At 47.6% G+C, this 26,160-nt stretch overlaps 1 protein-coding gene across 5 annotated transcripts in view; it reads left to right on the top strand.

Moving 5' to 3' along the window:
• The window catches only part of DNAAF11 (dynein axonemal assembly factor 11), a 71,790-nt gene extending 63,333 nt beyond the window's left edge, over nt 1–8,457 (top strand). For 4 of the 5 annotated variants that reach the window (XM_006079357.4, XM_025265521.3, XM_044928847.2 and 1 more), the window contains 2 exons: nt 1,842–1,927; nt 8,062–8,457. In XM_006079357.4, coding sequence (XP_006079419.3) covers nt 1,842–1,927; nt 8,062–8,239 — 264 coding nt within the window. In that variant the 3' untranslated portion in view covers nt 8,240–8,457. The remainder of the gene's footprint in view (nt 1–1,841; nt 1,928–8,061) is intronic. The other variant, XM_006079358.4, reaches the window with a different exon arrangement.
• The last annotated feature ends 17,703 nt before the right edge of the window (nt 8,458–26,160 follow it).

The raw sequence follows: 26,160 nt of genomic DNA, 5'->3' as shown, positions 1-26,160 counted from the left end.
CATCCGAGAGAAGGAGCTGGTGAGGGTGGAGGAGAGAGGAATGTACACCCACTCCAGATCTCCCTCTTCCTTGAAAAGGAAGGGTGGAAGTCCCCCACCTTGGTCAGGGGACCAAGGAGAGTTTTGACTTGTTTCTTTTTTCCCTCTTTGCCTACCAGTAATCCCTGTCTCATAGGAAGATTGGCAGGTGGGGGCTAAATAAAACACATACACAGCCAGCTCAGGTGGGTATGTGCCCAGCAGGTGGCCTCCTCCTCTTCCCACCCTCCTCCGACAACACTCTTCTGTCTCTGAGCTTCCTAAGGGAAGGTGCTGGGTCTGAATGCTCTCTACTGCAAGTTTGTTGAATTAAGTCACTCAGTCATATTTTTTGAGACCTTAACATGCTTAGCCCTGAGCTTATTCAGTTTAAAAGATAATGGAACTACAGAATTTTTCAGATGGAGAAGAGTCCCTTGCGACTGATTTTATCTCATTCCCTCACTTTACAGTGGAAGGAGGCGGGGTCCAGTGAGCTTCCAGCTCAGACCATTTTTGTCCACAGCACATTCACTGGGAGCTCCTCAAAGGCAGTGTCTCTGTCACCCCCATGTCCTCAACACCCCCAGAAGTGTCTGGCATGCATGGGGTTGGCTCTCAGAAAACATTTGTCAAATGAATGAATTTACTCTGTCCCCCTGCTTGACCTTGGGCAAATGAAGTGTAGCCTGTAGCTTTGCAAGACTAACATGAATAGTTAGAATTTGTGGTCTAAGTAGTTCCCCCCGTTATCCAAGGTTTCCCTGTCCTCGGTTTCAGTTATTCATGGTCAACCATTTCTAAAATATTAAATGGAAAATTCCAGAAATAATTCATAAGTTTAAAATTGTGGGCCATTCTGAGCAGCATGATGAAATCTCGCACCATCTCGCTCCGTCCCACCCAGGATGTCAAAAATAATCCCGCTCATTCCTGAGTCAGTATCTGCCTTGGTTATCAGGTCAGCTGTGCTTGGGTTCAGGCCACCCCTATTTTATGTAATAACGGTCTCAGAGTGCAAGACTAGTGATGCTGGCAGCTCAGATATGCCAAAAAGAAGCTTTCAGGTGCTTCCTTTAAGTGAAAAGGTAAAAGTTCCTGACTTAATAAGGAAAGGGAAAAAAACCCATATTCTGAGATTGCTAAGATCTAGGGTAAGAATGAATCTTCTATCCATGAAATTATGAAGAAGGAAGAAGAACTCTGTGCTAGTTTTGCTGTTGTATCTCAAACTGCAAAAATTACAGCCACCTTGCATGAGAGGTGCTTAGTTAAGATGGAAAAGGTGTTAAATTTCTACAACTGTGTAACATACAATATGTTGTTATAATTGTCCAATTTTATTACTAGTTATTGTTTTTAGTATCTCACTGTGCCTAATTTATAAATTAAACTGCATCACAGGTATATCCATAAAGGAAAAAGCAAACATACCCTGTGTAGGGTCTGGTGTGGCTGTGTGTGTGTGTGCGCATGCTCAGTTGGGTCTGACTCTGTGGACTGTAGCCCACCAGGCTCCTCCGTCCATGGAATTCTCCAGGCAAGAATACTAGAGTGTGCTAGAGTGTGTTGCCGTTTCCTCCAGCAGGGGATCTTACTATCTGTGGTCTCAGGCACGCCCTGGGAGTCTTGTAATGTATCCCCAGGGATAGGGGGGACTACTGTACCTTTCTCGTCTGCATGTAGGGTCTTAAAGTCAGAGTCTTTCATGGAATATGCAGTGAAAGTTTAAGTGTTTTTGCATTTGGGAAACATATAGTGTATACTTCTGAAGATGTATCAGACAGAATGTATCACGGACTGTGCTGTGCTTTTATTTTCAGGTGGGCGAAGTAATCATAGGCTGTCAGAGAACATCAAGGCCCGTGAAAAGCACGCCGGACAGCAGCAGAGAGCAGACAAGCAAGAGGTGCCATCCCCGCCCACCCCCACCACCCACCTTTAGCTTTGTTTAGAGTTCTCTCCATTGTCTTTTGGTGGCTAGAATGCACCTGCCCACCAGGTACAGTGCCTGCACGTTTAGAAAGGATTCATACCCTGAACGTTTATTCCCCAAACTTCAACTCTTGATTTGTAGGGCTCAGACACGGATCTGTGCATGTCTAGGTTCCTATTTCCCATGATACTAATAGAAGTGGCAACATCTATACCACTGACAGCTACATTGACCAGGCACTTGCTTCCTATGAGGCCAGTCTATGTGCTTTACCCATCAGATCAGATTAGTTCAGTCGCTCAGTCGTGTCCGACTCTTTGAGACCCCATGAATCCCAGCATGCCAGGCCTCCCTGTCCATCACCAACTCCTGGAGTTCACTGAGACTCATGTCCATCGAGTCAGTGATGCCATCCAGCCATCTCATCCTCTGTCGTCCCCTTCTCCTCTTGCCCCCAATCCCTCCCAGCATCCGAGTCTTTTCCAATGAGTCAACTCGTCGCATGAGGTGGCCAAAGTACTGGAGTTTCAACTTTAGCATCATTCCTTCCAAAGAAATCCCAGGGCTGATCTCCTTCAGAATGGCATAGCAACGCATTTAATCCTCACAAGTTTTATCCTCAGTTTGCAGACAAGGAATATGAGGGAGGGAGGCATTTGGATTGTCCGGAGGCCATGCAGCTGTGATTCATTGCGAGGACTCTGCTGAGTGCTGCTGAGCGCTCTGCTCACATTGCCTCTCTTTTATGACCCCCCTGGCCTGTCATAGCATCCAGAACTCTCAGGACTGCAAAGACTGAGAGACCCCGTGTGTGCCCTCCTGTCAATCATAGATCATCTTCCTGCCTTGGCTTAAGCTTCCTTCCCTACAGGACCCTCACCCTCTCAGGAGAATTTCTAGTAGTCATGTGAAAGTTGGACCATAAAGAAGGCTGAGTGCCCAAGAACTGATGCTTTCAAACTGTGATGTTGGAGAAGACTCTTGAGAGTCCCTTGGAGAGCCAGGAGATCAAACCAGGCAATCCTAAAGGAAATCAACCCTGAATATTCATTGGAAGGACTGATGCTGAAGCTGAAACTCCAAGACTTGGGCCACCTGATGAAAAGAGCCAACTCATTGGAAAAGAAAAGACTAAAGGCAGGAAGAGAAGGGGGTGACAGAGGATGAGATGGTTGGATGGCATTATCAACTCAATGGACATGAGTTTGAGCAAGCTCCAAGAGATGGTGAAGAACAGGGAAGTCTGGCGTGCTGCAGTCCATGGAGTCGTAAAGAGTCGGACATGACTGAGTGAACAACAACAATATTCCCCAATGTCAGAAAGCCTAAAGATTCCCAACTGAAGATTCTAGCTCTGCCCCTAGAGACCCTCAGAACAATGCCCGCCCCCCACAAGTGGTGACAATCCTTAGAGCATTTCGAACAAAGCTCTCATTCCTTCTCAATTCATCCTTGGAATGAACATCTCAGCTCTTTCAACTTTCCTTCTCCTTTTCAAGATTTCCAGACTCGTACCATCCAGATGGCAAAGTCTATTTTGGACCTAGGCAAACTATCTTTGTGATACAAATGTATATGCCAGAATTATCACTATAAAAATACCTGAGCAGAAGCTGTATTTATGTCTTGCATAATACAAGCAGTCAGGCATTCTCATATTCAAAGACAACTGTCAAAGTTTTGTAGAGGTTTTCAAACATGCGATTTGTTTAAACAACAGGTATGGAGCTGAATTCCTTCTGAAAAGCAGGTTGCTGTTTTTAACCTTGGGAAGCCACTCTCATGCTTCCCAGCTTATTAATTTCCATTTCAGATCATTGTTGTTCAGTTGCTAAGTCGTGTCTGACTCTTTGTGACCCCATGGACTGCAGCACTCCAGGTTCCACTGTCCTCCACCATCTCCCGGAGTTTGCTCAAATTCATTTTGAATCAGTGATGCTCTCTAATCATCTCATCATTTAAAGAGATTCAAGGGTATTAGGACTCCTGTGAATCTTCATGGTCATAATTAAGCCCCAGCAGCATCCATACTTGTAAAAAATCTGAATCTAATTTGTGAGGAATCACAGGGATTGGAAACCAAGTCATTGTCAACAGTTTGGAGCTGGTTTTCAAGACTCCAGGCTAACTGTCATCACCGTGATTATGCTTGATGATTAGAAACGTCTTAGCACAGTTGTTTATAGAAGGAACTCCTGCAGTATTTTCACAAAGCCTTTCTTTTTCATTTTTGTTACTGAGAAAGGATCACCTCATGTCTGCTCAGGATACATCTATGGGAAGGTTGTTAGTGGTGCTCTTGAATCATTGACAGAATTCATTATTCCCATTATATCAGCCTCTGATTGGGCAACGCATGACCCAAACAGCCACCTAAAAAGGCTGCACGTGGTCATGAGGTCAGACAGCTTGTTGGTTTGGGGGAAAGGCCTCCAAGGGGCAGGACACTGGGGGCCGGGGGTCAGAACAGGCCCCTCAACCCCCTCTCAGCCTGGGTGGTCCCTTCCTTATGCGGTGGAGACAGAGTTGGTGGAGCGAGTAGATTGAGGGGAGGAGGGTTTTGTTCATTGGACCAGATGGGATCGTGTCTGGGGAGAAGGTCACGGACCCAGTGAACCCTTGTGGTCCTGTGACGACTTCCTCAAAAATGGCTTTATTGAGTACTAAGCGCCTGCACTGTGCTGTGTGATGCTGTGCTTTATCTTTAATCTTCAAAATAAATACAAATAAGTCCTCCTCCTATTCCTAAGACAGCGAAGTTCATAGAGATGGGGTCATTTGCCCAAGGTCGCAAAATTGATAAGTGAGTGGTGGATCCAGGATTATAAAATGTAGCCCATTCTTGGGCTTGCCTTCTTACTCTCCTCATGGTGTCTTTTTTTTTTTTTTTTTAATGGACTTTTAGCCCAGCCTTAGGTTCACAGCAAAATCGAGTAAAAGGCACAGAGATTTCCCAAATACCTGCTTTCCCTACAGGTGCATAGCCTCCTTCATTATCCACACCCTCTACCAGAGGAGAAGGTTTGTTACAACTGATGAAGCTGCCTTCCTGCATCATTATCACCCACATCCAAAATTCGCATAAGAGCTCAGTCTTGGTGCTGTGTGTTCTTTGGATTTCGACAAATATGTAACAGCTTCCCAGGTGGCTCAGCAGTAAAGAATCCACCTGCCAATGCAAGAGATGCAGGAGACGTGGGTTCAACCCGTGGGTTGAGGAGATCCCCTGGAGAAGGAAGTAGCAACCCACCCCACTATTCCTGCCTGGGAAATCCCATGGACAGGAGCCTGGCAGGCTACAGTCTAGAGGCACAAAGAGTCAGACATGACTGAGCAACTAAGCAACGAGTAAAGAATGATGTGCATCCACTTCTATAGGGTCACGCACAGTAGTTTCACTGCCCTGAAAAGCCTTGTATTCTTTAATAGAGGACTCAATCTTTGATGTGGTTTACACCTACTGGTTTTAGACATTTTCTTTTTTTCTTGCATTCTTCCATAATAATACATTTATTCATGCCGTCTTCCACCTGTTCTTACTAGGTGCCAGAGGTTCTGATCTGACAGTCAGGTGACGGGTAAAACCTGCAGCGGGCATCTGTCTCTTCAGGCCTCAATGTGAGGCGGGCAGCAGCAGGGGGAAAAATTCCCTCTCCTCTTTATTTTGAGGATGAGTGTGGTCCTTGAGTGCCCCAGGCCTTGCTGTTCACTGCTTATTACCCCCAGGGATTCGTGAGTAATTAAAACCCTGCACACAAACTGTTCCTCAGAACATCTGAAGTTGGGGCGCTGCAGATAACCGAAAACTAAGTTCACTGTTTATTACTGTGATCCAGAAACTATAGCCCAAGAGATATGCCCAGAATAGAGATGGGTTGCTTTTCTTCAAAGTCAAGGACAACATAATTATCATAGATGAATTTAGATATTTACTTAATTAAGCCATAGATATCACAGCCTGTTAAATAAGAACAGAATAATTAAGAAGTAGAGCTATAGTTAATAATGACTGTAATGTAAGTCTTTGAAAACTGAAACTCCCTGCATAGTTTATAGTGTATAATCTGGGACTTCAGAAAATGCCATTTTAAAATCCAATTTGTGTTTTTCTTCAGCAGGTCCAGATATATTAATCAAAATACTTCCAACCCAGGGACTGAACCTGGGTCTCCCGCATTGCAGGCAGCTTCTTTACCATTGGAGCTACCAGGGAAGCCCAGCCAAAGTACAAAGGAATCAAAAAGTCAGATCCTTTTAAGGGCTGAGCAGACTACAGACGTGACGAGGAAGGGTTGCAAGAGAAAAAGAATTTACACTTTCCAGAGAAAATCGAACCTCCCTTCCCCACCAGGTTGTGTCTGCTGCAGGAATTTGGCCAGAGGACGTGGGTTTGGAACTCCTGGAGTAGACTGTGATTTTCTTTAACTGAAAGGGTTAGTTGCTCAGTTACATCTGACTCTTCACAACCTCATGGACTATAATGCCCAGGCTTCTCTGTCCATGGAATTTTCCAGGCTAGAATACTGGAGTGGGTAGCTATTCCCTCCTCCCCAACCTCCTCTGGTCAGGGACCTTCCTGACCCAGGGATCAAACCTGGGTCTCCTACACTGCAGGCAGATTCTTTATGGTCTGAACCACATAGGTCAGAGCTAATTACTTATTTAATTTCAGTATTCCACAGTAGTGAATTTTTTCTACTTATGCAACAGCTATTTATTCAGTGAAGCTGTATGCCAAAGATATAAGGTGAAAGAGACAAAATCTTTGCTTCAAAGATGCCAGTCTGACAGGGGGAACAGATGGACAGCGAGACAGTTACATGATGACGAGATAACTTTCCTATTGAGCGCTACTCTGCGCCCCTAGATATTCCCAGGAACCTTGTCTGTTTGCACAGACCATGGATTTGCTAATGTCTAGCACAGCTACTTGAGTGCTGTAGGCTCTTAATGTATATCTGTCAAATAACTGAATGAATGATTAGTACCGTGATTCCAAAATTATTTCAAAGTCATCCACATCATGGGGGGAACTTGACATAATTACAGCTTACTGGGTCCAACTCCAAGCCTATGGAATGGAAATGGCCAGAAAAATGGCCCTGGGACTGTATCATTTCGAGTTTTCGATATGACAGTGATCACGGGATTCCTTGGCCAGCAGAGGGGCTTCCAGGTTCCCTTTCACTCCAGCTGTCGCCACGAGCACTGAGTGCAGGTCCCCACAGGAGGGAAAGAGCTGTGGGCTAAGCTTGGCATGCACCTGAACTTGTAGTATGAATGTCCCTGCCAAACCATGGGCTTCCTCGATGGCTCAGCAGTAAAGAACCCGCCTGCACTCAAAGCCCGAACACTGGGACAACCCTGGGGGATGGGATGGGGAGGGAGGAGGGAGCGGGGTTCAGGATGGGGGCACATGTACACTCATGGCTGATTCATGTCAATGTATAACAAAAACCACTACAATATTGTAATTAGCCTTCAATTAAAATAAATTAAAAAAAAGAACCACCTGAAATACAGGAGATCAGGGAGATACGGGTTCAATCCCTGGGTCAGGAAGGTCCTCTGGAGGAGGAAATGGCAATCTACTCCAGTATTCTTGCCTGGAAAATCCCATGGACAGAGGAACCTGGTGGGCTACCATCCAAAGGGTTGCAAAGAGTCAAACACAACTGAGTGACTGAGCACGCCAACTGCAGCAGGCTGGATTGGCTGAAGCAGCAGGGTCTTAGGAGCCTGATTAGCTCCATTCAGGAGTGAAACCTGCCAGATGTGATTCTATTATTGCTCCTGGCTGTGGGACTTGGCCTACCGTATCATTTCAGTTATCAAAAAAGTCTTAGGTAAGCAGTCTGCCAACTGTCCTGTCCTCAACCTGCCTGTGTGTTAGCATGGCCCTGCAGCACCCTTTAACTCTTTATTTCTTCAAGGGTTGACTCCTGCTTCTACAAGGCTTTAAGCCACTTGAATCCAGGAGCAGTCGCCTATACTCCAGGGAGAGTACTTGCTGATGTTTGCCAAACAAATGAATGAATGAGTGGAATCTACTTGACATTTATTTCAAAATGATATCTCTGTTTCCTTTGCCCTTTTTGTTGTTCTAGAAGCCAGCAAATGGAGAGACTAGAAGTAGACCCCAGCAAGCGTTCCATCCCTGATGTGGCCAACATAGTTCAGGAGAAAAAACACATGCTCAGAAAAGTTCGCACTGAACCCAAAATTATACCAAGTGAGGAAGATCCCGACTTTGAAGATAATCCTGAAGTGCCTCCTTTGATTTGAAATCTCAGGCCACACTGCCTGTGACCTGCCAGACCCAGATTTGCTCCATACAGAGAGTGTGTATGTATGATTTACGGGGTAGACACAGTTATTTTCAGTATTAGTACTCCAATGCATTAGCTTCTACTTAGTACATTAATATTCTAAAACCAGTTTACAATTAAAACGTGTACCTTCAAAATGCTGTATAATTTTTTTGTAATAAAGCATTGGTTGGTTAAAATGTTTAGTAAATCATAGAAAGATTATAGAAACATGCTGATTGTAAATCCCAGAACCATGGACCTGGGCAGATAGATGAAGTCAAGGGTTAAAGCAAGCACTGATCATTAAACTGGTACCTCTGTTTTATCTAGGAGAAGGCAATGGCACCCCACTCCAGTACTCTTGCCTGGAAAATCCCATGGGCAGAGGAGCCTGGTGGGCTGCAGTCCATGGGGCCGCTAAGAGTCGGATATGACTGAACGACTTCACTTTCACTTTTCACTTTCATGCATTGGAGAAGGAAATGGCAACCCACTCCAGTGTTCCTGCCTGGAGAATCCCAGGGACGGGTGAGCTTGGTGGGCTGCTGTCTATGGGGTCGCACAGAGTCGGACACGACTGAAGTGACTTAGCAGCAGCTTTATCTAGAATATTATTAACTCAGTATTCCAGATACAATATAGGAAAACTGTCATTACTCTGATCATGACTTACTAGCATTTAAACCAGACTCCTCCCCCAACCCCTCTCCCCTCTTCCCCACAGTACACACACACAAATCAACAAATACATAAGTGGCTACTGAGTCCTGGGACCTGCTGTGTTCTCACAGAATCGGTGGTAACAAGGCAGTGAAATATGCACACATGTGCCACATCAGGTGGTGACAAAGCCTGCAGTCAGAAGAAGTGGAAGTGCTCTTGCCTCCAGAACCAATGCTTCTAAACCAGCAGAGCCCAGAATTGCAGAAACAGGAGTAAAAGTGGCCTGTTAATCATTAGGGGTGTTAGTGAGAGGAACCTCTCGCATTTTGATCCCTGATCCCAGATCCATGCTCCTTGGCCCTGGGAGAAACAGCACCACATGTTGAATAGGAATTCAGAGTCTATACTTCATCCCTGGGAACATTATCTCACCCACACAAAGTATTATCACCCAGTTGGCACTGTAGGTGAGTCCACAAAAGGCCACTTCAGTGTTCTAGCAGGCCAGCTGCTCCAGAGTGATGATGAACGTGGTGAGTCCAGTCAATTCCATAGATACAGCTCCATGGGCATGCTTCATTTGTGGTAACGAGTCCCCTGGTCAGAGGCGGTGCTCCAGGAAGTACTGCGGCAGTGAATATGGCTGCCATTACGTAAACCCACAGATGGTGGTTTTGGCAGAAGTGCTACAGGGAAGGAAGGCAGATTCATATTCAGAGTAAATGTATATTCCAGTGAGAGCAAGGTACCGCTTCTTCCACGATGGATGGAAATGTTCCAGTGTAATCAACCTGCCAGGCAAAAGCAGCTGGTGGACTGTCCCCTGGGGTATAGTGCCACGTACGGAGTTCACTGTTGGTTTCTGCTACTGTCGAATCGGTCACTGTGGATGTCTGCAAATTGTATGACACTCCTCCCATCAAGAGGTGGATTCTCTGATCTCTCGTCTTGAATATGGGCCAACCTTAGTGACTTGCTTGCGACCTGTAGCATAATGATAAAATGATGTTGCATGGTTGTCAAGGGTTTCCCAGATGGCTCAGCGGTAAAGAATCCACCTGCAAATGCAGGAGACATGGATTTGATCCCTGGGTTGGGAAGCTCCCCTGGATAAGGAGATGGCAACCCACTCCAGTGTTCTTGCTTGAGAAATCCCGTGGACAGAGGATTCTGGCAGGCTACAGTCCATGGGGTCACAAAGAGTTGGACGTGACTTAGCAGCTAAACAATAACAACGTAGTTTTCAGGGCTAAATCAGAAAAGGCGATATCACTGCCATTTGAGTCTCTTGGTACATTCCCTCTGGGGGAATCCAGATGCCATGTAAAAAGTCCAGCTTCCCTGGAGCTGCCATGCTGGAGATGCCACAGTAGGTGTTCCTCCTGCCCACAACCCCAGAAGCACTCTCAGCTGATGGCGTCATCTACCAGACCTGTGAGTGGGCCATCTTTGACATCCAGTCCTGGCTGCAACTGCGTGAGACAAGCCAAAGTAAGAATGGCCCAGATGTGCTCCTAAACTGTGACCCACAACACTGTGAGCGAAATAAAATGGTTGTTGTCACCCTATAGACAAAGGGAGAGTTTGTCCTGCAGCAATAGCTACCGGAACCGGATTTGGCACCTGGAAGTAGCGCATTACCGTAACTAAAACCAAAGACTTACAGTCATTGCTTGAGGCGGTCAGAAGCTAGAAGGATCTTGAGGAGGTTTGTGACAGTTGGCTCCCTCCAGGAAGCAGACACCAAGAGAGAGTCAGAAGTGTGAGAGATTTATTGAGGGTAATGGCTTAGAATGCTGAAGAGAGGGAGCTGGAGTAGGAAAGGCTTCGGACTTTAGGTTTTAGATACACGCTTGACATCCGTAAAATGAGGAAGGGTGAAGATGGAGGAGGATTGGCTAAACGGAGCCTCATACTGCAATGCAGCGCTGAGAACGTCTCAGCCAACCCAGCTGGCAGCTCCAGGGCAAGACGGCCCATGGAAGGAAGACAGGCATGCTGGACAGAAATGGCTGTGCCCGGCAGCCCCTGCCACGTTTTGTGGTTGCAGGGAAGCCAGGGAGAGGGAGGTGGCCAGAGCTGGAGAGCTGGAGTAGGTCCTGAAGGTGCTGCAGCTGGAGGCTGCGGGCTCTTTGCCCTCCACGTGGCTGATTCTCTCTAGGAAGAGCTGAGCAGCACCCCTCTGTGGCCGATGACAGAAACTCACTTCCAGGTGGCTGTCAGTGGAAAGAGGAAAATGCTCTTTGGTGCTCGAACAAAGGAGACCTTCCTTCTGTAGAGAAAGTTTAGCAAAACTGTTGCCTGGGGGTAACATGGAAAAATGTCCCTGATGACTTACTGGGGTTAGTGACAGAGATTTCCAAGTAGAATGCCAAAAGTATCATCAGCTCGTGCCTTTTAGCTGCAAAATCTAAAGGCACACAAAGTCCATTTTCAAGCAGAATTTAGAGGAAATACGAAGGAACTGAATGGGCTTCGTTCAAAAATAACGAAACCTCGTGCAAACCAAAGTGGTGTAAGGCGAAGAAGCAATGGCCTGACGTCGAGATAAAGCACAGATGCTCACAGACACGGTTCACAGCCCTGGCGGCTGGATGCAGAGATGCTGAGTGTGGTTCCTGGGGAAGAAGCTTGGCGGCAGGGCTTCTCTCACTGCCACTCTACATGGCAGATCACTGGAAGAGAGACGCTGAACACAGTGGTTGCTCTTCACCTTTTCTCGTGAAAGCCAAAATCATCCTGATTTCTTTCATTTAGAGAAAACATACTACCATAGGTCTTTCATAAAAGAAACTGGCATAAAAACGAGGGACATCTGTGTATTAGGAGACTGAATGAACACCTTGGCACTCACTCTCATGTTTTACAGGGTTGTTTTTTTTTTTAATTTATTTATTTTGGTTGCGCTGGGTCTTTGTTGCTGTGTGCAGGCTTCCTCTAGTTGCAGAGTGGGAGCTACTGCTCGTTGTGGTGTGTGGGCTTCTAGGGGTGGCTTCTCATGGGTGGCTTCTCTTGTTGTGGAGCCCAGGCTCTCGGGCGCGTGGACTACATAGTCATGGCTCACAGAGCTCGGATGTAGTAGTTACGGTGTACGAGCTTAGTTGCTTCCCAGCATGTGGAATCTTCCCAGACCAGGGGTCGAACCTGTGTGCTCTGCATTGGCAGGCAGACTCTCATCCACTGCGCCACCAGGAAGTCCCCATTTTACAGTATTACCAACTGAGACTCCCAAAGGTCAAGGAACTGGCCCTAAAATAGTGTAGCAAGTTGTTAAAATAGGATTCTTTTAAAATCATTTTTGACAAAATTTCCAATTTGAGTTTTTTTTTTCTACCAAAGTGAATGAAACAATTCACATGACAATATTTTCCAAGGAAATAGTCACAAACCTACTTTCTCCAGTCTTAAAACTGCTCCCTTCCTTTGGGAATGTGAAAAGGGGATCTCAGAGTAGAGGGGCTTTGTGGAGGGTTATATCTTTGGGGATAAAGCTGGAAGATTCTTGGGGTGGTGTTGTGTTCTCGCTTCATCCTACTGGATGAGGGGCTTTCAAGGGACTTTGAAGGTGAGGGTAGATGAACACATGTCTTTGGAGAGCACCGTTGCCTTTTACGTCCGCTTTAGGGTCCTTCCTTGTAGTCCAGGCTTAGTGAGAAGTTCTCCAGGGAACCTCACTGGAGAGCTTCGAGAAGGGTTTCCCGAAGCTGGGGGCACACAGCTGGTACCTGACTCGTGCCTGAGAAACCCGAGGCTGGGGGAGGCGCTGTACACGCCTTTCCTAAGGACCGGAAGTGGGAAATGACGGCAGCTCGCACTGCTGTCCATCGGGGCTCCCTAGGGGGTGAGAAGCCCCCGGCAGAGGCTCAGGGTGTGCTGTTGCGTGCAGGGGGTTGAGGAGGAGGACCCCGAGGCCAGGGCTGGGGCATGCAGGGGATGGACGAACTGAGAACCTCTCCGGAGTTGATGAAAAGGCCTCCAGGGGAAGAAAAGTCAGTTTCAACCCTCCTCCCGGCCGACAGAGCAGGAAGCCTGACCGAGCTGTAAGGACTTATCTGCAGCCGTCAAGGTCCTGGCCACTTGGAGTTTGGGGCTCGAGTGGGAAGAGGAGGGAATGGTCACCAGGACCAGAGAGGGTAGCAGACAAGTGACAGGAGCCCCACCTTCTTCCCAGGGAGGGAGCAGGGAATAAACATCTGGACCTTCCTTACTCCCTGGCTACAACTCCCCAATGGCCAAACTCAACTGAAGGCCAGGGCCTGGGGAGCCTGCTGGTGGGGACCCCAGGGTCAAGCTCCAGGACACTCAGCGTGGTGGTGGGGCCACACTCCCCTCCGCCTGGCTTCCCTCACCCTGTCCCCCCAACCCGTCCAGGATGGGGCTAGAGATCCTGGTGTCTGGGAGGGGGGTGGCGGGAGCAGGGGAGCAGGATGAGAGAACAGCCCTCCGCCAGTTGCTGGTTTCCATCCTGATCAGCCTGAGAAGGCGGCAGGGGAGGGAGAGGAGTTGATGTCATACGAGGGTTTGGACCTTGATGGGGACAATCTCATTACTGAGTGGAGACTGAGGATAGGATTCAAATGGCTGAAGGGTCACCTAGAAATACAAGGAAGTATCACTGGATCTGCTTAAATTTTCATCCAGGGGCAGGGAAAGACCACCCACATTGAAGAAAGGGCAACCTAGAGCATGTGTTGGTCACAGCTGCAAGGTGAGCACTCAGTGTTAAGTGTACACTAATCAGGGACTTCCCTGGTGGTCCAGTGGTCAAGAATCTGCCTTCCAATGCAGGGGAACAAAGATCCCACATGTCCCAGGGTAGCTAAACCCAAGTGCCACAACCAAGACTCAGTACAGTAAAAAAAAAAAAAAGTGTATAATAACAGTAACCCATGATACCAGAATCGCTGCCCTGGCTGTTTTTCCAAATTCTCTTTTCATCACCCTCCTCTCCCTCTGCCTGTGCTCATCTCTCTCTTCGAGAAGGCTCACTACTTCAGCCTTACATCAGCTCCCCCCGGGGACAGCGGAGGGCGTTTTTCCTCCTCAGTCCCCAGGAGAAAGGACACTGCATGGCGTGTGATGTCATCCTCTGTCCCCAGGACCCAAACACGCCAGTCCCTGCATTTTTTTTCTCCCGCTTTTTTTTTTTTTTCCTCTTGAGCAGCACAAACCAGTCCTTCTGTATCACTGGCCGTCCCACCGGCACCAGCACAGCGGTCATGTCTCTGCATCCGCGCCCAGCTACCGTGACAAGCACTGCGGCAGGAGCCCCTTGCATGTGAATAGCCTGCCAATGTCAAGAGGAGGCCAGCAACCGTGACTCTGATGGGAGGTGTGTGAGCCATGAGAGACCCAGGTGTGGTGCCCTGGTGCTCGCCCCTTCCCAGAAGGCTGCCCTCTGCCTGGCAGCTGGGGCTCCACGCACAGCGCGCACCAGCCACCTTTCACGGTCTGTCGCAGCTTGCCTGACACATCGGAGGGAAAGTGTCACCCCGTCTACAGCTGATGCATGTCAGGCTGATGCATCTGCACTCTCACAGCAGACCTCAGCTCAGCGACATGCCTGTTGCCTGTTGTTGCTCCTTCCCTTGGGTCTGGTGTCTTCTTTGAGCCTCAGTTGGATATGCTCATGGGTCTCTTTAATGTACACATGTTTCCTGAGCACCTACTAAGTGCAAGGAACACATCAGGTGCCAGAGAAGGTTCTCCCCTGAGAAACTTGTCTCCCGGTTCTCATTCCCCTCCTGCTAGTGACCCATGGCTCCTCCTCCTTCATCACATCAGGCCGGTACCCACGTGACCCCTTTGGCACGTCATCTCCACGAGCACACCCTGCCTCTCTGGGACATGTGGGCACATCCCTGTGGCTTGTGCTGGCTTGCCAGTGCTCTGCCCCTGGAATCCCCATCTCAGGCCTCAGGTACGCTCCTCTAATTCAACCGACTCATCTGGGCTATCCAGAATCTTCTCTGGCATTGTCTTCTCTTGTCTTTCCTGCCACTTTATTTATTCTGCTTCTTGTGTTCTGGCTTTTGTTTCATGGATTTACTTTCCAATCATCCAGTTGAGAAAACACCATCACTGCTTCCTATGTTCAACCTTCTTGAGAGTCCCTTGGACTGAAAAGAAATCAAACCAGTCCATCCTCAAGGAAATCAGTCCTGATTCTTCACTGGAAGGACTGATGCTGAAGCTGAAGCTGAAACTCCAATTCTTTGGCCACCTCATGTGAAGAAATGATTCATTGGAAAAGACCCTTATGCTGGCAAAGATTTAAGGCAGGAGGAAAAGGGGATGACAGAGAATGAAATGGTTGGATGGCATCACCAACTCAATGGACATGAGTTTGAGCAAGCTCTGGGAGTTGGTGATGGACAGGGAAGCCTGGCATGCTGCAGTCCATGGGGTCACAAAGAGTCTGACACAACTGAGTGACTGAAGTGAACTGATGTTCAGCCTTCAGTTGGTAACTCAATCCCGTCAATTCTTCTGCAAAAAGAGCTCCTCTAGTCTTCTCCAAAACCACTCTCAGCATCTGTATGCCATCTCTCATCATCTGCTGTGTTGGTGTGACCATCCCCCCACAGCCCATGACTGTTGCCTAGAGAACAAGTCTGAGCCCATCAGATGCAGGCCCCTACCTGCTATGAGGCCACATCTCACACCATGTCCCCCCAGGCATCCAATCTGCCCTCCACACTGAAGTGGTCACCATTCCTGAGAGTTACATGCATGCTAAATCCCTTCAGTCATGTCTAGCTCTTTGCAACCCCAGAACTGTAGCCCACCAGGCTCTTCTGTCCATGGGATTTTCCAGGCAAGAATACTGGAGTGGGTTGCCATGACCTCGTCCAGGGAATCTTTCCAACCCAGGGATTGAACCTGTATCTCTGGGGTCTCCTGCATTGGCAGGCAGGTTCTCTACCACTAGCGCCACCTGGGAAGCCTCCTGAGAGTCACATGAGGCTTATATGCACACTGACCCTCTGTCTGTGTCATCACTGACCTGAGGTGGGTGATGTGCTGGGTCCCAGGGTCCAGGTGAGCCCTCTCAGGGTTGGATGGGAGCAGGGTGATGTAACCAAGGCCCAGAGACAGAGTGGAGGCCCTTCTGGTGAAGGGGAAAGCAGGACCAAGTGCACAAAGCCCCTATTCCTGGCTAAGACCATCAATTGTTGGGATCATTGTAAGCACACAGAGACTCTTCAGAGGGAAATTAAATCCAACATGAAGGGCCGTTGTTTTGCATTGTCTGCGCTGGGAAAGTGGATCTGTCCATGGTCCTGCAGGGACCACTGACCGTGGTGAGCCACAGGCTCTGCCTCAGCACTCTGGGTGGTGGAACACTGTTACTGAGTCTGCTGACTTCTGCCATCAAAGGAGAAAAGAACGCCTGCCCTAGTTATTACACAACATTACCAACCATGCTTAGAGCCATAAGACAACCACTTTAGCGCGCTCACAGTTTCTGCAGGCCAGAAACACACACCAACACACTGGGGACAACACGTTTTTTCTCCTTTGTGTCTGGAGCCTCAACTTAAGACCCAAAGCTGTGGATAGCTTGAGATCTGGAGGCTGGATGACCCCGGAGATGACTTCACTCACACCTTTGGCAGCTGAGGCTGGCTCTTGGCCAGGACCTGAGCTGGCTGAAAGCCAGGACACCCACATGTGTCTATGAGGTCTGGGCTTCCTTAGCAGTGGCCGTGAGGGTCCAAGACTGAGCTTCCAAGGAGAAGGGTGACCAAGTGCCTGGTATTTCCATGGCCTAGTTTCAGAAGTGACTCAGCTCTCTTCTGCCACATGCTACTGATCAGGGCCACCCCAGAGGCCTGTCCAGGTCCAGGAAGAGAGGATTTGGTCTCCCCATCTCACTGGAGGAGTGGCTGGCTTCTACAAGAGTGTGTGAGATGACAGATATTGTTAGGACCTTGGGAAAATATGCTCTACCACCTGCCCTTCCTCCTCAGTGAAACTCAAGTTCTTTTAGGCAACATTTCCTGCCCCTGAAGGAAAGAGGAGGTGGTTCTTCCCCATTTGTTGTATGAATAAAAGATGTGGGCAACGGTGGCAGGGGGTGGGGAGGCATACTTAATTTTACCGCAGGATCATTTTTATAACATATATCACTGCCTGCCTTGCCTCCTCTCCTTTTCTTGGAGGTTTCTATAAATGAAAATATTTACAAATCGATACAAGGCCAAATAAAGATCGTTGGAGGTGATCTACGAGGCCTGTTCAGAGTTATGAATTGAAGTCCACTTAATGTTCCTTAGGTTATGCAGATAAAAATAGAAGAGAATTTTTTTTTAATTTCCTTTGGCCATATTTCTTTGAGACCAGCACTGACACTATTTGCCTATCTATGAGTTAATGTTTTTTTCTGGTATTATCTCTGCATTCTATCCTTGGGTCTCAGTAGGTGGGTTCACAGGCTGAAATCGCTGGCTCCTGCTCCACCTACTGAGGACAGAGCTGCAGCTTTTGTTCCAGGTGTTTCTGGGGATCATTCACGGTGCCAGGGCTCCTTTTCCCAGTGAGACAGAACCTTCTGGGGACCTCCTCTCTGCCGAGCTCCCATCTCTGTTGCTTTCCTGGGGTCACCGCCCATGCCCCAGGGCCCTGACCCCACCAGCACCCCTAATAGCTGCCTGTGACCCTTTATTAGAAGGGGACCCAGAGCTGTTCCTACTGGACTCCAGGACTGTACAGTCTTTTATTTTTCATTGGAGGATAATTACTTTAATGTTGTGTTAGTTTCTGCCATACATCAATATGAATCAACCGTAAGTATACATAGAACCCCTCCTTCTTAAAACTCCCTCCCATCTCCCCCTCCATCCCACCCCTCTAGGTTGTCACAGAGCACTGCCTTTGGCTGAACCCCAAGACTTTAAATAATAAACTCTAGGCACTTTCTGTCTTATTGTATTGTATTTTATTGTACTTCACAGATACTGCCTTTCTTTCTTTTTAATGTTTTTTTACAAATTCAGGTTGATGACAACTCTGTGTCAACGTTTATCAGCAGCATCTTCCAACCATCGTTGTTCATTTAGTGTCCCTCAGTCACATTTTAATGCTTCTTGCACTATTTCAAGTGTTCTCATTACCGTTCATTACGGTGATCTGTGATCAGTGATCTTTGATGTTGCTGTTGTAACTGTTGTGGGGCACCAGTGTGCCCATATAAACAAACTTAATCGGTAAACAGTGCATGTTCTAATTGCGCCCTTTCCCTCTCTTCAGGCCTCCCCATTCCCTAAGACGCAACAATATTGAAATTAGGCCAGTTAATAACCCTACAACGGCCTCTAAGTATTTAAGTGAAAGGGAGCATCTTACCTCTCTTTCTTTAAATCAAAAGCTAAAAGTGATTAAGTTTACTGAGGAAGGCATGTTGAAAGTCAGGGTGGGTTGAAGACCAGGTGTCTTGAGCCAGTCAACCAAGTGTGAATGCAAAAGTACAGTTCATGAAGGTCATTCAAAGAGCTGCTCCAGTGAACCCAGGAACGACAAGAAAGCAAAACCACCTTATTGCTGGTCCGTGTGTGCTAAGTCACTTCAGTCATGTCCAACTCTGTGCGACCCTATGGACTGTAGCCCACCAGGCTCCTCTGTCCATGGGGATTCTCCAGGCAAGAATACTGAAGTGGGTTGCCATGCCTTCTTCCAGGGGATCTTCCCCACTCAGGGATCGGACCCAAGTCTCTTAAATCTCCTTAATTGGTGGGCAGGTTCTTGACCACTCGTGCCACCTTGGAAGCCTGTATTGCTGATAAGAAGATTTGAGTGTCTAGATAAAACACCAAAGCAGCCACAACATTCCCTTAAGCCAAAGTTTAAGCCCTTCACTCTCTTCAGTTCTCTGAGAGAGGTGAGGAGGTGGCTGAAGAAATGTTTGAAATCAGAAGAGACTCGTTCCTGAGGTTGAAGAAAGAAGCCATTTCCGTAAGATAAAAGTGCAAGGTGAAGCAGGCAGTGCTTTCACAGAAGCTGCATAAAATTACCCAGGAAATCTGGTATAAGGTAAATAATGAATGAAGGTGGTTATGCCAAACAACAGAGTTTTCAATGTAGACAAAAGGGACTTCTATTGGAAGAAACTGACATCTAGGACTTCCATAGCTAGAGAGGAGAAGTCAATGCCTGACTTCAAAGCTTCAAAGGACAAGCTGGCTTTCTTGTTATGGGCTAATGCAGCTGGTGACTTTAAGTTGCAGCAAACGCTCACTTACCACTCTGAAATCCTAGGGTCCTTCAGAGTTATGCTGAAGCTACTCTGCTTGTGCTTATAAATGGAACAACACAGCTGGATGGCAGCACATGTTTACACCATGATTCAATGAATGTTTTATGTTGAGACTCACTGCTCAAACAAAGGGCTTTCCAGGCGACGCTAGTGGTAAAGAACCCACCTGCTACTGCAGGAGACACAAGAGACTCAGTTTCGATCCCAGGGTCAGGAAGATCCCCTGGAGGAGGGCACAACAACCCACTCCAGTATCCTTGCCTGGGAAATCCCATGTAATAGGGCCCACATGGGGTCTCATTGATAAGATGGCTCGATATGTCAACCTCACAAACAATAAATCACAGTGATCTGTGAGACTGACCAAATTGCCCAAATGGCGTCCTGTTATCTCACTGGCGCCTATCTTCTCAAAGCTGCAAGACCACCAGATTCCAGACCTCCGGCTACATGACCATCCCTTCAGAGAATTTTTCATTGGTGGGGCATAAGAAGGACTCCATCAGAAAGGGAGAATGCTGGTTCTTAAGAGCCAGTCACCCTCTCTTTTCCATCTAATAAATTTCCTTTTTCTTGCCTGACTGCCTGGCTTGCTCTCTTTCTCTCTGCACTCACTTACACCATGTACAGAGGAGTCTGGCAGGCTCTAGTCTGTAGGGTCACAAAGAGTCAGACACAACTGAAGCGACTTAGCACAGCACAGTAAGTCAAATGTTTCTCTGAGTTCTGTAAGCTGCTCTAGCAAATTAATCAAACCTAGGGAGAAGGCAGTGGCAACCCACTCCAGTACTTTTGCCTGGAAAATCCCATGGATGGAGGAGCCTGGTGGGCTGCAGTCCATGGGGTCGCTAGAGTTGGACATGACTGAGCGACTTCACTTTCACTTTTCACTTTCCTGCATTGGAGAAGGAAATGGCAACCCACTCCAGTGTTCTTGCCTGGAGAATCCCAGGGACGGCAGAGCCTGGTAGGCTGCCATCTATGGGGTCGTACAGAGTCGGACATGACTGAAGTGACTTAGCAGCAGCAGCAACAGAAGGAGGGGACCACTGGAAATTCCAGTTTATAGCCAGTTGGAAGTGGATTGGCGGAGTTGAGAAGGTAGGCATTGTTGCAAGACTGGCTTGGTGGAGGGGTGGGCTGTGAATGGGAAGTCATCCTTTGAGGACTAGACATGGTTTGTACATCGATGTCCAGATGGGAAGCATCATTTTTTGCAACCCTAAAGTAATCATGTCTTGGCCTTTCCCAGATGGCTGCCAGCGGTCCCAAAGCCTTGGGTGGGAGAAGCCAAGTGGACTAGCCCGTCTCCCATCTTAGCATGTCCACCTTGGGCTCCCAAGGGTGCACAGCGCTTGGACCTCTCTGAACCCAGCTGTGGCCCACCTGCCCCACCGAGCTCCCCGTTAGCTGGGCGCACAGCAACTCAGTCCTGTTCCCTGGGGTGGCTCCAGTGTTTCCTCACTGGCTTAACTTATGGAATACGACGCTGTCTCCAGGTAGACAGTATCAGAATCGGGTTGATATGAAGGACAGCTGGTGCCAGAGAACTGTTTGGTCATGTGGGGACAAACCTCTCCACACGTTGTCACTGTTGGCCAGAACCATTTTATCCAGCGCGGCCTCAACTGCCCATTTCCTTGGAAGTACCAGACCTCTCTATTGAAATGATCAAATTCCAAACCTCTTCTATCTTAATTGTGTCACCTCCACTGACCAGGGAGCCTTGGAGGAAAGGGTAAGCTCCATATCACTGTAAAATGATTCTGTGAGGCTTGATTGGCTCCCTAAGAGGAAGCTCCACCTCTTAGGCCAAGGCAGGGGGTAGTCTTCCACTTCCACTCTTCCACTCTTCCACTCAGACATGCAAAATGAAATCCACCATGAGAAGTCTTCCCCCAAACCCTCATTTGGACTCCTTGCGATGATCATACTCTTTCTGGTAACATAACTCTGGCCTCATTTCTTGTAAACAACCCTGGTCTTCTTTTGTTTAAAGATTGTTGACTGAAAAGAAAATGCACAACCTAAAGGTTGAGAATCATGTTTTGTTTTATTTAGCTGACTTTCTGAGGACTTCAAGCCTGGAAGACAATTTCTCATTTAGCTCTGAGGGACTGCTTATAGATAAGGTGTTTTGCAACAAAAACCAGGTAGTCAGAACATCAAAAGATTACCATTAAAGAAGCAATCTCAAGTTAATGGGAATATGTAAGAGTCTGGGCTCATTGAAATCATTCCTTTGATGTGTGTCTTAGCTATCTGGGGCCAGTGCCCTGTTCTTTTCCATCCTGAGTCCCCTCAGGGTGCACTGTTGGCATGGCTGCAGTGGCTGAGGGTTTTAGCAGTCTCAGGGCTGGCTGTAGTGACTTGATAGCTGTAGCATCCTTGTTTACAGATATGGCAGCAACATTTTTCATTCACAAGACTGTTCACATAATCTCGCCTCTGGTAACCAACAGAGCTGCCCTCCTTCATCAGGCAAAGCTCTGCCCAAACCTCTTCTCCTGAATTCCGCTGCTGCTGCTAAGTCGTTTCAGTCATGTCCAACTCTGTGTGACCCCATAGACGGCAGCCCACCAGGCTCCTCTGTCCCTGGGATTCTCAAGGCAAGAATACTGGAGTGGGTTGCCATTTCCTTCTCCCCTGAATTCCTAGGCTTTTTATTTAAGTAGGCTGCATTGTGCAAAGCCCTTTCTCTCCTTAGAACTAATCTGGTTTCCCAAGGCTCTGCTAAAGACAGAATTGGCAACAGTCACCATGTTATACTCTATACCCACCCTCCCTCCTCGAAAGGTTAGTCTATTTCTGGGACAGCCCATCAAGCAAATCCCTCCTACTCTCAGGACAAATTCCCTCCCAAGAGGCTCCTTGTGAGAAAAGAGTTAACACAGAAGACCTGAGACTGTTATCCTTAGATTATAAGATTGGCTGTTGCCTGGCGTCTAGGTCCTTGGATTTTGAGAGGGTTCCACCATCCCCTAACTGATAAGAGAGCTCCCAGAGGTTAAATGGTTCCTGCAGACAGTGTGGTGGGTACTGAACACTGCTTTCCTTCAGGGAGTCTGGAATTTTGGTACATGCCAGGCAGAGGCAGACAAGAAGACCTTGAGTCCTAAGTCTCTAATGAGCATCCCTGGTGGACAACGTTGCACAACCTGTCACAACTTGCTGCTGGAGGAATTAAGTGCATCCTGTGTGGTTCCACTGGGAGAGGTTCTGGAAGCTGCAGCTGAGCTCCAGGCTCCGCCCCGTGTGCCTCTTCCCTTTCCTGACTTTGTTTTGTATCCTTTGGCTGTAATAAATCACAGCCATGACTGTGACCATATGCCAAGTCTTGTGAGACTTCCAAAGTGTGTTAGTCGCCCAGTCATGTCCAACTCTTTGCAACCCCACAAACTGTAGGTCCCAGGCTCCTCTGTCCATGTGATTCTCCAGGCAAGAATACTGAAGACGGTTGCCAGGCCCTTCTCCAGGGGATCTTCCCCAACTCAGGGATCAAACCCGGGTCCCCTGCATTGCAGGCAGTTTCTTTATCGTCTGAGCCACAAGCCACAAGCAAGTTGCCAAACTTAGTGGCTTACAGGGATGGCCACCACACTGCTCCATCCTATTTTCTTCCCCACCCCATGATAAGACCTTTTAAAACCACTAACCACTTTCCTAAACATGCCCAGATATGTTGGGATACCCAGAACACTGGAGTGGGTTGCCATTTCCTTCTCCAATGCAGGAAAGTGAAAAGTGAAAGTGAAGTCGCTCAGTCGAGTCCGACTCCTAGCGACCCCATGGACTGCAGCCTACCAGGCTCCTCCTTCCATGGGATTTTCCAGGCAAGAGTACTGGAGTGGGGTGCCATTGCCTTCTCCTAATACAAACCTAAATACACACTAAGATCTGCTTTATAATGTGCTTTCCCATGATTAATGCTTTCCCATTTACATATTTATATTGTATTACACTTCATATGCCTTTATACTGTTTAATTTTATATAAATATAATAAGATTACATATATACAATAAAATTCTCTCAAATTCAGCAATGGTGAATTCAACTAATGTTGACTGAGCCCCTGTGAAACTAAACTAGGTCTTTTTATACTGAGCATCTTCTTATTCCTCATAACAGCATTTAATGAGGTAAAAATAACATACAATCTCCGTTCCACAGATGAATGAACTGAGGCTCAGAGTGGGTGGGAGGCTTGCACAAAGCCACACAGCTAATGTGAGCTTGGTCAGCCGCTGGATTTAGGCTTGACTCCAAGCCCAGACGGGGCTTCCCCAGTGGCTCAGTGAGTAAAGAATCTTCCTACAGTGCCATAGACACAGGAGACGTGGGCTCAATCTCTGGGTCAGGAAGGTCCCCTGGAGAAGGAAATAACAACCCACTCCAGGGTTCTTGCCTGAAAAATCCCATGGACAGTGGATCCTGGTGGGCTACAATCCATGGCGTCGCAGAGTCAGACAAGATTGAGCAAATAAGCGCACATACATAGTGCCTGATAAGGATTCTGGAGGTCCAACCATCACATCCATGGTCTAGCTGGACAAAGGAAAAAAATACGTTTTCACAATTAGCTGTCTTTAAGAAACTTTCCTGGAGTTCCTACCTGCATCAACTTCTCACTGGCCAAGACTTAGTTAATGGTGACTCTGAGATCCAAGGCAAACCAGAAATGGAGTCTTTGTTCTGCGTGACAATCTTCCAGCTAAAATCAGAGTTCTTCTATAAAATAAAGACTAGAAGTCTCCACCAAATCTGGCAGATGGCACCAATCCCTAGGGGACCAAGCTGAACCACAGCTGGCTAACTTTCTCCACGGCTGTAGTCCAACAGCTTGAACTCAGTCAGTTATTAGGGACTCTGAACCCTGGTTTCCTTCTTTAAAAAATGAAGATAACTCCATCTTTTTCATTCAGAAGTCCTGAGGGTAAAATGAGTTAATAGCTGCAAAGGGTCATCTTTGTTCAGCCACATTCTTGGGCAGGCTGCCCGATCTTGCTGTACAGACATGGTCTGCCCAGGTCCAGGGGGCAAGTCACGTATGGAATTTTCTTCTGCCAGGTTAGCTGTCTTTAAGAAGCCTTGTAGGTTTGTAGGAGTTCCTACACACTTCTACGTACTTCATGGCCCCATTTTACAGAGAAGAAAATTGAGTCTGGGTTGGTTAAGGAATGCACTCAAGAACGTGACAGTAAGCAGCATAGCTCAGGTTTGAATCACTGCATTCTGTCCCCCTCCTCATTCCTCAAAGGATTGAATGTGCTCATAGGTTTTCATTCTTTCAGATTCCATGAGGTTTCAAACACTCTCTCTTCCAGTCAGATCATTTGTCCAAACTTGTGTCTCCACCTTTGTTTTGAAAATGGTCACTGCCTCTGAGTCCGGTTTGAAACTCAGATCTAATGTTTCAAATCCATGCACTTGCCACTATACACATTCCTTTTGTACTATGCTGCACTGATTTATAATGAAAACAGACGAAACTCTGTATGTGTGTAGTGACAAGCTCATAGCTTTACCTCCATTGACATAAAAACAATCCCAAATCCTCTCCTTGTATCCAAACATTTGCAGTGAGCACTGTTTCATTACCATGTCTCTTTAAATCAGCCCCTTATGCTTTTTTCCCCTGTTAATTAGCCAGGTTGCTAAGCTGGCACAATGAAGTGGTGTGAAAGTGTCCCCAGACTAATAGTGCCTCATCAGTGCCCAGGCCAGGCGTGAAATTACCTTCGGAAATGTTACCTGAATGCAGTTAGCACCCCCTCGGCTCCTGACTTCAGACAAGAATGGGAACTCAGCAGAAATATCAGCAGGGCTGCATTAGGCATCAGCAGAATCCTGGGGTCAGGGAAGGTGAAGTCCTCCTGGTCCCCAGTGCCCTTCCATCACTCTGCTCCCCTCAGCTGTACTATCCTTCAGGCCCTACTGCCTCTCAACTCTCATGGCTCCAGGCTTCTGGAGCCAGTTGTTCCTAACTGGCATTGCTCTGTCTCCAGGTCACCCCTTGCACAGAGCCTGTGGCATCTCCAGGAACTGAATAGATCAACTGTGAGTTCTGCTAATGGGATAGGATCAAGGCAACTCCCTGGCACCATGGAAACACTGCCCTGTGTAAAATGCTGGGTCTAACCTGCCATGAACCCACCCCACCCACCATGCTGGATGGGAGAGGAACTGGGGGTGAGGCAGAAAACGGGGAAGCTCAGTGAGAACCTCTATATAGAGCTTCTATATAGGTCTTCTGGAGTAGGCAATGGCACCCCACTCCAGTACTCTTGCCTGGAAAATCCCATGGATGGAGGAGCCTGGTAGGCTGTAGTCCATGGGGTCATTGCTAAGAGTCAGACACGACTGAGCGAGTTCACTTTCACTCTTCACTTTCATGCATTGGAGAAGGAAATGGCAACCCACTCCAGTGTTCTTGCCTGGAGAATCCCAGGGACGGGGGAGCCTGGTGGGCTTCCGTCTATGGGGTCGCACAGAGTCGGACATGACTGATGCGACTTAGCATAGCATAGCATATAGGTCTTCAAGCAGCTCAATCATTGGTTATCCTCACCTGGATTGTGAACTCCTCCCCAGGCCAATCTGTCTTTGGAAAGCTATGACAAACCTAGACAGTGTATTAAAAATCAAAGACATCACTTGGCTGACAAAGGTCCGAAGAGTCAAAGGTATGGTTTTTCCAGTAGTCATGTACAGACGTAAGAGCTGGACCATAAAGAAGGCTGAGCACGGAAAAACAGATGCTTTTGAATTGTGGTGTTGGAGAAGACTCTTGAGAGTTCCTAGGACTGCAAGGAGATCCAACCAGTCCATCCTAAAGGAAATAAACCCTCAATATTCATTGGAAGACCTGATGCTGAAGCTCCAATACTTCAGCCATCTAATGCAAAGAGCCGACTCATTGGAAAAAACCCTGATGCTGGGAAAAATGGAAGGCAAAAGGAGAAGGGGACAACAGAT

This window comes from Bubalus bubalis, chromosome 15 (assembly GCF_019923935.1).
Source record: "Bubalus bubalis isolate 160015118507 breed Murrah chromosome 15, NDDB_SH_1, whole genome shotgun sequence".
Lineage (NCBI taxonomy): Eukaryota > Metazoa > Chordata > Mammalia > Artiodactyla > Bovidae > Bubalus > Bubalus bubalis.
Note: the sequence above shows the minus strand (reverse complement) of the source record. Positions and strands in the feature narration are given on the sequence as shown.